Source organism: Hetaerina americana, unplaced genomic scaffold (assembly GCF_022747635.1).
Source record: "Hetaerina americana unplaced genomic scaffold, ioHetAmer1.1.p SCAF_18, whole genome shotgun sequence".
Classification (NCBI taxonomy): Eukaryota; Metazoa; Arthropoda; class Insecta; order Odonata; family Calopterygidae; genus Hetaerina; species Hetaerina americana.
The window spans coordinates 7,574,740-7,588,568 of NW_027286741.1; the positions used below are offsets into that span (position 1 = coordinate 7,574,740).

Below are 13,829 nucleotides of genomic sequence, written 5' to 3' on the forward strand. Positions count from 1 at the left end.
TCTCCAAGGACGCCCTACGCAGAGGTGCCGAGGCTGCCCCTATTTGGCTCGCCGGACCGTCGGGCTCCCGCGACCAGCCAGAAGCCGGACAGGACCCCGGCCGCCATCCAGCTGCTGGAGCTGAACCGGACTACACGCGCCCTTCAGGCAAACGACACTCGACCTTCTCCCTGGGAGAAGGTCCCCTTTACTGTAATCCTTTACTGGACGGAATAAACGCCCTTCGGGGTAATCAACGGAACAGCAGGGAGGTTTATTTTCTCCAGCAACCCCAGCCCTTACCTGGGCAGAATGCTCACTCGCTCTCGCGTTTCGGGGCGGGTCGCACAGCCAACCCCGGACGCCAGCGACGCGACAATTGGCGCCCAACGTGCGGGGACTACGACTAGCTGCATGGAGAGCAGCTGGGATCCACGGGCCCCTCTGACTGACGACGCCCGGCAACCAGCAACGAGTGTCCCACAGACCCCACCGAGGGACGACGCCTCAACTTCGGCAGGCGAGATGGACAACGGTCGCGGAAATGCACCAGACACCCAGTCGGTCGACACCGAACCGGGAGACGTTTCCACCATGGCGACTCAGCCCATCAATGGAACACTCGCTGCAACCATCACGGCTCTTCCGAGAGAGCCTTACCAACACTCGGTGGCGCCCAACCTAACTCGCACCCGCACCAGGGACCAATGCGAGACTCCAAACTGCAGTGGGGTGGGGGAACACCTGATCTCCTGCGCCTGCTGCCACCATTGGTTTCACCATCTCTGCCTAGGATGGAGGGACGAAGCCAGGGACACAAGTGGTCTACAGTTTGTGTGCGGAAGATGCACCCTGCCGCAGCAACGCAGCCGCCCACAGCCATCCTCTCCGGAACCCGCCTTCCGGACACCGTGGCCGGAGTTTTTCGGGAGAGAAGCAGAGGACCCAGAAAGGTTCCTAAGAGATATGGAAGCTGCATTTCGGGATGACCAACTACCAACGACATGGTGGGTCCGCAGAGCGGAGCAACAACTCCAGGAGGAAGCACGGCGATGGTGGACACCGTACCGGGAGTTCTCTCTTACCTGGGGAGACTTCAAAAACAGGCTTCGGGGACGTTACGACACTCCAGCCCGGAGAGCGCTTATACAATCCAAACTATTTGGAAGTACTCAAGCACAAAAGGAAAGCGCGGAGATGTTTATCCTGAAGAAGCTGCAACTGTTTAAAAGATTATTCCCGGACGGAAACCAAGAAACCATTTTGCCGACCTTAATAGAACAGCTTCTGCCACGGATAAGGCAAACGCTGCGCGCCAGCCCACCAAAAACCACGGAAGAATTAATACGGCTAGCAAGCGCCATCTCAGCGGACCAGGCCGAGGACACCAGCCAAGGCCGACCAGCAGGAGCACCTAAATGCAGATTTTGTCCCGGACATCACTTCCATCGGGACTGCCCCGAAAATCACGCGGGAAACGAGAGGGCGGGAAAATACCAGACCCCTTCAAACCCGCCCCAGCACCCATAGGGGTCACACATCCCACGGAAACGGGCCCAGAAACAACCGGGCGCTCGCTCTTCGTAGCGGGTTTTGCGCCAACTGGGGAGGGGTGGGATGATGTGCGCCTACTGTGGCCAAAGTCCGCTCCGCAGAGCGAAGACAATTCAAATCTCCCGGCAGCGGAGAATCTTCCCCTCCACCCGCGCTCCGATGCAATAGGGGGAGAGTCTGCCACGTGGAGAGCGCGACGTCACAATGTCACGTGGTCTCCCCTCCCCCGGAGTCCCCTCAGCGCTCGCCCATTGGCTACCGCCAGGGCATGTGAGCGATACGTCACAATGTCACGTGGTCTCCCCTTCCCCGGAGTCCCCTCAGCGCTCGCCCATTGGCTACCGCCCGGGCCAGGGCAGGTATATAAGGAGGGGCCTGAGACTCGAACAGACAGAGTCGGAGGTGGGAGTCCATCAGGGAGAGACCGCAGAGAGAACATCCTCGGTCTACTCCGCTCCCCTCTGATGGAAGCGACCGCAGAGAGCACATCCTCGGTCAACTCCGCTCCCCTCTCGAGGAAGCGATCGCAGAGAGCACATCCTCGGTCAACTCCGCCCCCCCCCTCTGGAGGAAGCGACCGCAGAGAGCAAATCCTCGGTCAAGTCCGCTCCCCTCTGGAGGAAGCGACCGCAGAGAGCACATCCTCGGTCAACTCCGATCCCCTCAAGAGGAATTCGAGGCAACCAGGACCAAAGCAACCGGACGGATGCCGCGCCGCCTCCCAGCGCCAACCGAGCTCGACGCCGCACGGAGGACCGACCCGCCGCGACGCCGCCCCGCCGCTCCGACACTCTGCCACCAGCACCTCCGACGACCACCCCGGGATCATCGCCGACCCTCGAGGACTACCGGACCTGGTTGGCCGAGGCCGCCCTTCCTACGTGGCCGGTGCTGAGTCTCCTGACGCCGCCCACCCCGCAGTACCGCCTCCGGCCCCTGGACTCTCCAAGGACGCCCTACGCAGAGGTGCCGAGGCTGCCCCTATTTGGCTCGCCGGACCGTCGGGCTCCCGCGACCAGCCAGAAGCCGGACAGGACCCCGGCCGCCATCCAGCTGCTGGAGCTGAACCGGACTACACGCGCCCTTCAGGCAAACGACACTCGACCTTCTCCCTGGGAGAAGGTCCCCTTTACTGTAATCCTTTACTGGACGGAATAAACGCCCTTCGGGGTAATCAACGGAACAGCAGGGAGGTTTATTTTCTCCAGCAACCCCAGCCCTTACCTGGGCAGAATGCTCACTCGCTCTCGCGTTTCGGGGCGGGTCGCACAGCCAACCCCGGACGCCAGCGACGCGACAAACCTACTCAGGCAACATGCTTATATTTCCCCAAAATACGGTGTCAAGGGCTCATACGAGCTCGCGGATACCTTGTCAGATATAACACTACCGCCAAAATGTATTATGGTGTCCTTCGATGTTGCCAACATGTTTACAAACATCCCAAGGAAGAAAGCCCTGAAATTAGCTGAGATATCCCTTGTAAAAGGCTAAAACATCACCTCCTGTGATGATTGAATTGTGTGACTTATTAGCATTATGTGTGAATCAAAGTAGTTTTGAGTCCAATGGTAAACATTATAGACGATTAGAAGGTCCGGCCATGGGCTCACCCCTTTCTGCCATTGTAGCGGACATTTATATGGACAATTGGGAAAGACAGTTATTTGCATTAAACCATCCCCTACAAAAATGTGTTATCTTCGTTCCGATATTTTGACAACATCTTCTGTTTAATTAAATGAAGGATACAATGTATCTTTCCACTGTCCTTTATTTGCGCACAACCGGTTTCAACGCTCAAGCGTCATCCATTGTATTCAACAGATACATTGTCATCCATTGTATCCATCAGATACATTGTAATCTTCATTTAATTAAAATGAATTTCCACAAGGTTGAAATGAAAGAACAATTGAACATCTTCTATGTTTAAACTGGATCCACAAGACAATTGGGCAATTTTTTAATTTTGTTTAATTCTTTAAATGAATGTATACAATTCACGAGTGAGTTGGAATCAGATGGTGCCTTCACTTTACTGGGTTTGACCAAGAAAATAATTAATCAAATGTTCAACCTTTCCATAAACAGAAAAAAGCAAATACCGGCCACTTATTTCGGCATTGAGAATGGAAAATGGTGACTGAGTCGTAAGAATACACGCCTAATAAAATAGCGACCAAGGGTTGCAATAAGCAAGAATAGTGCTATTTCATTTTGAATAGAAGGCGGGGTTTCTTCGTGCGGAAAGGATATAGGGGAAGTACAAAACTCGATTGCATACAACGAGCAATACATGATGTCATTTGCAATTCCCACGAAGAAATGAAACAGAAAGTACAAAAATGTACCAGGAGGCGAACTGCTTCAAACTTACCTGCAATTTTAAGAATGAGAAAGAGAAGCTTAGGTAAAATTTCTTGAAGAAGAGCTCAGTGTAATATAAGCTTCGCCCAGTGAAGCGAGCGTCACATTTATTATAATTACAGTTGTTATACCAATGCGTCCTTTTTTATCTGCATTTTGCCTTCAGGGGTTGCATTCGACTGGTACAAACAAATTGCATGCAATTATGCGATATAAGGCTTCTCTCTGGATAGAATCATTTCAAAACCTCTTTGTGAACTCTTCTGGAAGGTGTTGTGTATGAATTTTGTAGTATTAATCCCTTTTCTCTATGAACACATGAAAAAAATAACTGCCAAAAAAGCTACGAAGACGGATCAGGATTTGTTCGACAATTGTTCAAAATATAAATAAGGCGCTGATTGTTTAAGGTAAAAGTGAAAATAAAAATACATGTACGCTCTATCTACTCAAAAATGGTGTCTAGATCTTTGGGGCGATCTCCGGAGTTATACAATGGATCAATTAAATTCCTAGAGCAATGACATAAATTCCCCAAATCAATATTTTGATTGTGAAGAACTTTGAGGATCATTAGTTAGAATAAACCACCAATATTATTCCCAAGTGGATTCATAGTTTGATGGTAGTAGTTAATTCATACTCTACGTACTACTAAGGTTATGATTTCATGCAGGTAATTGAGAATGAACTTTAAGTATATCAATTGATTGCATTTGATTTTCTATATATTAATAACTTTAATAACTGCTGAATGAAATAGGTACACATCAATGAGACCTGAATTTCAAATAACTATCCAAACGTTAGCAACAACGATTTCGATGGAAATTTCATTACTTATTTATAGTTATTTTCTTCTTTTACTTGCACAAATGTTATTAATTTATTTTTCTCCGAAGATACAAGTGTGACAAACTAGATCAGAAAAAATTTTATCTAGTAGTCTAGAATTTGTCGGAAAACCGTGAAATTGAAACAAATCCTGCATTATGATTTAAGTGCTGCAACTAGCTCAGGGAAATTCTGCTCGTATTACCTGGATATCCTCGGTGCGGAACATACTCTGTGAATCTCTGGGACATACTAAACCGCGCGTTGGCATTACATGAAGACTCCTGAGGATACCCTGGAATGCCTGACTTATGTTAATTTTTTAATTGTAAAGCTACCTTTCTCAATGATACGCTCACATTTCGTAGTAAGAATTACAGAAGGAAGTAGTCCTTTATTCCATCACTTCGAATGCCCCGCTTCGTCCGAATTTTGAAAATTTCTTCCGCCAGCGGTACGAGTGAGAAATGCATAGTTTTATTCATTTACTTATTTATTTAAGCAATAGTCCGAAAACAGCCTCGAACTATTAACAATAATAATAATAGACACAATTACAAACGCCCAATTGGGTATTTTGGTAAAATGTGTCGTCTAAGGGAAAATAAAACAATGGGGTTATTGTTTTGGAAAGCGATAGTGGTTTTTAACTTGTATATAGTAAATTATATAATAATTATACTCTTCTTGGACATCATCGGAAAATACATATATTTATTTCTAAGCGATAAAGTCAAATAGTATGTTTACCAATAATGTTATGCTTTTCACACAATAGCAATGTAATTTTTTATATCATAAAACTGCTATTTTTACTTTAATGAGACAACCAAAAAGAAATTTGGAACCTTCAGCATTACACTTACTTCTGTAAATACGACCTCGTTACTAATTTGATTTAAAAATGTCTCATATTTTCTAAATACAGGAAACAATAGCACGGTGTAATGCGATATTGACAAGTGATTGATACGTATCATCTAGTTCAATTATGTATTAGTTGTGTAACAAATGATTGTTGGAATGTAAATTTTTTCGTTAATTTTACGAACATAATTGCGTGATTGGATTAAAAAAAGGTGCTCAAATCTATCATATTTTAAGTGTTATTGCAAGGAAAATGTCGGGTAGTCAGACGTTGCGAGACCTTTGCGGCAGAACGGCTGCTGTGTTATTTATTTTTCTTTCCCTTTCGGTAATATATCAATTGAACAAACTTACATATCATTCCTATGTCTCACTATATTTGAATTAAAGAATAATCTGTATCGGATAACTGCAATTAGTGGGTATGTACGTATTTTCGCAATTCTCTTACAGGGATGCTTCACAAATGCCGAATTTTCTGCTGACGATTGCTGGTCTTTAGGATTCAATAAGGCAAACCTATTGTGTTCCTCTTGTGATCAGCTTCCTAACTTCGGTTTGGAGACTCTGAAGTAAGCAAAAGTATCAGATATATGTCGTTTTATAAGGAACTGTTTCCCCCTGCTCGGATGTGTGAATTTCACACGCCGTCGGCTTTAGTACGGGGTGGACTCTACCATCACCTACCAAACCGACCTTCTGGTTGATTACTGAGATTATGGTTTTTATGCAAACTATGGGTTGAATCAGAATGATATCTTATGTGCAAACTTTCTCATGTTAAGAGACCACTGTAAGCAATGCTGCCATCGCGATGACAGTGTGAATGCGGTTAAACAATATGCTCGTGCCCGTCTCGAAGTTTGTACGTGCAAATTTGGGGCGTACCCTCAAATTCAAGGTAATGTAAGATGTTGATTTTTCACCTGAATTAAAAATAAATGACTTCATGATGTTGATAAAGATGGCTTGACGTATGAATTAAGTCTTAATTTTCTATTTTTTAAGCTTTCATCAAGAGTGAACGTCCAACAAAGTATCCAAACCTCCAAATTAAGTATGTCCGAGGCCTGGACCCAATAATTAAATTGATGGATGCAGAGGGAAACGTTCAAGAAGTAAGTGGGCCCTTTCTGAAGCTTCTAAACTTATACCCTCTGCGTCTGTTTCTCTTTATTTTAATATTTTGATAATTTTCATGAAAGGCTTTATTGGTGGTTGCGGTATAATTAATTTAATTGCAAAAGAGGGAATATATGTCGCCAAAGCGTCTAAACTTTGCATTTTTTCACCCGATTGACGTTTACATAGTTAATTATTTGTCATGCAATGGGTCGTGAGTCGACCAGTCATAGAAATTTTACAAGCTAATCATTATAGAAATGAAGTATTGGATTAAGAATAAAACAGTTTCTGGCGTTACTTGGTGGAAAATCTTCTTATTGAAATTAAACAACTTGGCTTCTCCACATAGAAAACGATGCGGAAAAGCCAAGTGGTTCAATTTCAATATTGGATTTAGGTCGAATAAAATTTAGCTTTGGATTGCGTTTAATTCTATTTGGCATTTTAGGCTAAAGATTTGTGGTGTTTATTTGGATGAGGGTTTAAAATCAGTGGTGTTTCCAAAGCATTAATTAATTTTTGTAGTTCACAGGCTAATTTATAAAGCCAGGAGAACACACTTTCAAATATTGGTCAAAGTTTCACAAAAACCTTACATTTCTGAGTATTTTTATTGGCTAATAGTAAGAAATGGAATGGCATGAACCCAGAATTTGGTAGGAAAAAGTGCAAAGAGCCAAACGATAAACTTGAATCAATAAACCAATAGGGTGTAAAAGTATGGTTAAAGATCCAGTTCAAGGATGTGGAGCATTTACAGGCATGTGGTGAAACGGGCAGTGTGTACAGAAAGGTGTGGGAATCATCAAGATTTGACGGTTTTGAAATCCATGTACAGTATTTGAGATACTAATGTGAAGTATATTGACGAAGAAGAGATTCATATAAGATGGTATAGGCTATACTAACTGAATAGTTAAGGTAATAATAGGTAGAAAGTTTGGATATAGAAATGGAATATGTTAATAACGATAGCCTAGGAGTGAGATAGAAAGAGCATTTTAGGAAATGAAATAAGGCTGTGAGAATCAATAATATCCCTCTAAAACTATTCAGAAAGGAAGAATTTTTATGACACTTTCATGGTCATACATTGACAGACCTTGGTTCAAAGACTTTCTTAGATCAGTATTCATACAAGTTCAAAAAAGAAGAAAGCAGCAGAAGATTATAAGATATTACAAGTTAAGCATACTTTGGATCATCAACAAGAGGATGAGGGAGAGAGCATGTGGTATCTTGGAATAAATCAGTTTGCTTCTACAATTGGTTTGGTTTCTTGTGATGTCATAGCAATAATGTGGTCACTAGCAGAAAGTAATAGAGTGTAACTAGAATGACCATGAATTTTGGGAAGGCATACAGCAGAGTAAACAGTGAATAATCAATGAACAATTTGCTGAACATAGGAGTTGATTGGAGGGATAGATGACTTACCCAGAATCTGTACTCAAGACTGCTCAGGTGCAGATAAAAAATGTAGGGTTGAGATTGGCAGCAGGAAGTATTGGTGTAGGACAGGGATTTTCATTATCAAATGTTCTTTTTGATATGTATTTGAAGGAAATCACAGGGGAGGCACAGGAAGGGATAGAGGCAGGAGTGAAAGTAGATGGGAAATTTGTTTGTTATGATCAATCAGCTAGTCACTCAAGGAAAATCCTCCAGGAGAATCATGACTTAGCACACAGCAGAATCAGTGTGATTAGTATTAGATGAGAGTGAATCAAATTTTTTCAAATCAAAGAGATCGAGACAAATTTTATGACATTCTCCAGAAATAGGAAGGCGTAGGTAAACTTTGAAATTGGGGGACATAAACCAGAATGGGTGGAACAGTACACCTATTTAGGAAGTATTTTAGAAGAAGATGGGCAAAGTTGTAATAATATCAGCAGAGGAATCGTGTCCGACGCTCTTAGAAAGAGATGATGATAGAGTTGAGAGAGGCACCTTGAGTAAATATTCAAAGAAAATACTAATGGAGCATAGTTGTGTATGGCTGAGAAATTAGTTGCCGCTTTAAGAGAATGAGTGTGGTTTTGGAAGCCATTGAAATATTGCATGTGGAGAATGGAAACAATGAAATAGATGGAATAGGAAACAAATGCCAAAGTTCTAGTCATAATAGGGGAAATGTTAAGGTTGTTGGGAGGAATCGGAGGACACGTAGATGCTATTCAAGGTTTGCGTAAAAACTGTCGTTAACAATTTTTTCCTGACGTGTGGGTTAAGTGCTGAATTCAGATCATTAGTTTAAGTGTGTGGATGATTGCAGATGGTAATGGCATTGATTAGATGACTGTGCACATCATCATCACTGAAAATTTGGCTTTGCAAAAGATCCACACCAAACTCCTTGTCCTGAAGGTCTCTTGATGGATGACCAAAGGAACAGAGTTGAGTGTCGGCTTACAAAGACCTTCTGCAATGACAGTGTGATGATTCACCAACCCCCTTGCAGTCCCGACTTGACACCAGCAGGCAATTTCGTATTCCCTGAACATCAAAGCCACCACCATAGGCCCCTAAGTGCCATCAAAGTAGCTTGCATGCGTACTCCTTAAGAACCTTCTGGAATCCGTGTACCAAGGAGCCTTCAAGTCGTGGAAAAAGGGTGTAGATGGTCAGTGGATGTAATTTGAAGAATTTTCAGGCATTCTAGCAATATCTGAAAAAACTACTTTTCTGAAACTTTTCCGAATACTCTTTATGCTAACCATGTACAGGATATTAAGAGGCAATGGAATGCTGAATGTGGTAATTGGGGGGGGGTGTAAATGGAGGAAAATAAGAGGCATATTTAAAGGAATCAGGCAGGCGGAGACAGGCCGAAAGTATGCAGTTTAATGGGGCTTATTGTTACAGTTAGCCATAATAGTTGGTGATTAGAACTACATTAGTGTATGGTGATAGGACCCACCAAAAACATACCATATTCCTGGAGACTATTGCTAATAAATATATATTCATTGTATAATATTTGTGTTCTCAGTGATATATAAACAGGTATCCCTTCAGTATTTAATAAATGGTGATGTGATTCCTTTATTTCTGCTCTGGTATTAGTTTCAGAGTCATGTTGTCTTTGAGCAAATAATTTCACAGCAGTATTACCTCATATCTTTGTTGCCCTATAATACAATTACAAGAATTTCTACTTTTTCGTGATACACTTATTTCATTTTTTCTGTAGGTCCTTGCCATTGATAAGTGGAATACAGAGACAGTGGATGAATTTTTACGAACACATTTAATCTCTTCTGAAGATGATATTAAAATAAGATTGAATTTGATATAACATAATAAAAATGTTATACTGCAATGTTTAAAATTCCAGTTTTTAATAAAATGATAATTAATACTTTGCTGATGATTATTGCTGGATTGTATCTTGGATGCTGCATTTGAACACCACTTGAAGTAAATTTTTGGCTTCATAATTGTGCAAGCTAAACTGAAATGTATTGTTTAATCATGTGCGCTAATTAGCATATCTCTGAAAAAACATTAACTTGAATAGGATTGGACTGATTCCAATGGCATGCATGGGCAGAACTTTCATTCTGGCATTTTGGTTTCCCCATTTTAATGGTAGTTTTAATATAATAGTCATCCATGTATTATCACCTTTTTTCTGAATGATGCTGATTTTCAAAATGATGGATCAGAAATATTGAATGATAAAAATTGTTCATTGTCACATTAACAGTTCTACTGTTGTGGTAAAGTTGTTCATTTATTGTCATTTAAATACATTGCTATGTTATTACAGCATCAATTCCCAGTTTGTGTTACATCCAAAATATTCACAGCAGCATCAACTTTTTCTTGATATGATAACATCTTGATAATGTCAATAATTTCTTGATACTGGAAGTGAAGTGGTCGGGGACCATAATATTTCTCACGAGGTCAGTTTTTCATTTGCTTTTTAATATAAATTGTTTTTACATGGTATTGTATTGAAAACATCTTGGAAACCAATAATGACCGACCTACCTGTGCGACAAAATGTGGGATAGGATACCAACCTTCTTCTGAGGAGTGAACATTTTTGATGGATTGACATTTTTGTTTTAAAAATAACACTAATATGGCATTAAATTGTATTAAGAGTTTAACTGGATATATGCTTGACCCTTGGCTAATTTGCATGAAATTCTTCTCTCAATAGAATGGTTTGAGGCATCACTTGGTGGAAGCGATTTATATCAGAAAAGAAATACTTAGTTATTCCGCATGTATTTTATTAAATACGACCTAGGTTTCTACTTAAAAAGTAATAATCAGGTAAAGTATTGAAGACAGAGTTTTATATAGTAGACAGAGAAGAGTAGGGGGGAGGTGTTTGAGAAGTGGGAGGAGTGGAAAGAGAAGGGAAACTGTTGTTTGTGAATGAGGGGGTGAGGGAGAAGGCGGTTGGGTATGGCACCCGGGTGGGAGAGGGCGGTCGGATAGGGTGTTAGGGGGGGAGAGGGTCCATGGAGCAGAGGGAGGTCCAGGAGGGGGGAACGGGAGGAATAAGTTAGGTCATTAACTAACATACCCTTATGATGACTGTTCTTTGAAATTTCCAACCATTCCAAGGCATCTAATCTTAAGCCTTTTTACTCTAAATATAGAATTTTAGGGACAAAGTCAATGGAGTGGTTATTTTCTGTAAGGTGCTGGGCAAAATTAGAAGATAGATTTTGGTTTTTAAATAGGCGTAATATTCTTTTACACAATCACTGAATTTCCTCCCGGTTTGCCCATTGTAGAAGGCAGAGCACTCACAACACAGTGTATAAACTCCACTCCTTTCCATTTTGGGAATTTGGTCTTTGCAGTTAAATAAAAGGTTCCCTAAGTTGGCTCTATTATAGGAGGCTGGTTTAATATTGTTTTCTGCAAAGGATCTGGTGTTACCTGATGATGATGACTTTGTAAGTCGAAACCTCGGTCATGTTTAATGAAATATATGTGGAATAACTAAGTATTTCTTTTCCGATTCTTCTTTTAAATTCACATTGGATTCTTTTCCCAGTGGTGTCTTCCTTGCTTTGCATTGAAAAAGAAGGCAATTTGATTCTTTTTACATGGAAATTTGTTTTCTTTCACTTTCTTTTGAATGTAGGGGCAGGAACACATTGCTACATGAATTCTTTCCTTAATATCATTTCTGTTAAGTGATAATTTCTTTTTAACGGCGCTCATCTTTCCCATTCATAAAATTGTTGAGGTGTGATGAATCATCACAAATTGATAGGTTCTATGTATTACAACATGCATGTGATCCTTAGCGTACAAGGTGGCATTTAGGAAAAGTATTTTTTTCCTCTTGCAAAGGTTAAAAGTCGTAACCTTACATCTTAATTTTGGCCCTGAGAAGCCAATCCTCGAATGCAATCATCACAAAATAGGAGTAATGTAAGAGTACTGACATGCTTAGTTCAATTAATAATTAAGTTTGAATTTATCAATGATAATACATGGTTAGTGAATTGGTGAATGATTAGACTAGTGAAAAATAAGGTCGGTGATGTCAAACTACGAGGGTCATCCGGAAAGTAGTACCCGTTCGTGAAATAAAGACACAAAAGTAAATATTAACAAACATAAAAAAATTTATTTGAAAGAGGATACTTTAAACTACTTCTCAACATAATCTCCAAGCAAATTAAGGCATTTGTCATAACGTGTGACAAGTTTCTGTATTCCTGCTGCATAGTCCTTCGCCGCCAGCTCATTGAGATACGCGAGGGACCCATCTTGCACAAATTTTTGCATAATGCAGATGGTGTTTAACAATTTCATGAACAATTGTTCGAGAAACATTGGGAAAATGCTCACAGATGTCATCAATTGTGACGCGCCGATCGTTCCTCACGAATTCGTCAACTGAGCTCACCAGTTGGTCTGTAATGACAGACGGTCTCCCCGAACGCTCATCGTCGTGTGTGTTCCCCCTCCCCATGTTGAAGTTGCGACACCACCGCCAAACAGACGACTCGTCCATTACATTGTCTACATACACCTCCTTTAATTGGCGATGAATATCACATGGGCGAACGTTTCTTGCATTGAGGAATTTAATCACTGCCCTCACTTCACAACTGGCGGCGTTCTCAATTTTTTTAAACATTGTAAACAATCACAGAAACAACACAGGCAATGCTAGCGTCACGCAACTTGGCTCAGAGAAGGCAGACAAGCCACTGAAGCTATCTGACCTCGTCCAGCGGCTACTCGCGTCGTCAGCACTTCATGCGGCACGAACGGGTACTACTTTCCGGATGACCCTCGTACATGCACGGGGACCTGCAATAATTAATTGAACTTAAATTACCCTGCCCCTTTTCTCTAGTCCATTGTTGTGTTTTGTGACATGGTTGTGCGAAAAGTTGAAAAATATGGAATAATAAATTCGCATTTTTTTCTTTTTTTTTAATAAATTTACTTTAATATGCTTCTGGTATATTGATTAAATTGTTGGTGTGGGTGACCTAAACTTAAGTAGGCTGTTTCAAAATGAATAAAGGGATTTTAAAACTTTGTAGTGTTTAACAGCAACTGGAACTGCTGTTTCTTAGAATGATGCTCTAGAACTTTGGCTTTTTACTCAATTGGAAGAAGCTGAACCAGAGAACTTTATTTGGCAGCAAAATGGTGTGCTGCCCCATTGGCATAACTCGGTACGCGATTGGTTAAATGAAATTGTACTCGACGGCAGGATCACGCAGCTTGTTCCGCATGGTCTTCACGTTCACCCGACCTCTCACGCCGTGTGACTTTTACCCTTTTGAGGGTTCATAAAGGATCATGTGCCTCCATCATGAGCTGACCCACTGGATTTAAGGAACAGGATTGAAACAGTTGCTTCAACTTTTACTCCTGATTATACACTTATCAAGGTTTGGGAAGAACTCACCTATTGACTCAATGTTCGCTATGTGACAAATGGTGCTCCCGTGAAACACTTGTAGGACAAACTGTTTGAGTTGCTCATTCATTTGATGTGTAATTTATAATTGTAAGTTAAATGTAATTAACAATACAAAATCTTATAAGGGTGATATTCATTTTGAAACACCTTGTACTTAGGCTGATAGGGCCCT

At 41.6% G+C, this 13,829-nt stretch overlaps 1 protein-coding gene across 1 annotated transcript; it reads left to right on the forward strand.

Moving 5' to 3' along the window:
• The first annotated feature begins 5,684 nt into the window (after positions 1-5,684).
• Positions 5,685-10,093, forward strand: LOC139687225 (selenoprotein F). Its single transcript, XM_071584348.1, has 5 exons — positions 5,685-5,932; positions 6,058-6,176; positions 6,390-6,505; positions 6,613-6,722; positions 9,926-10,093. The coding sequence occupies exons 1-5, from the start codon at positions 5,858-5,860 to the stop codon at positions 10,028-10,030; spliced, it is 525 nt and encodes a 174-aa protein (XP_071440449.1). The 5' UTR covers positions 5,685-5,857; the 3' UTR covers positions 10,031-10,093.
• Positions 10,094-13,829: the final 3,736 nt, after the last annotated feature.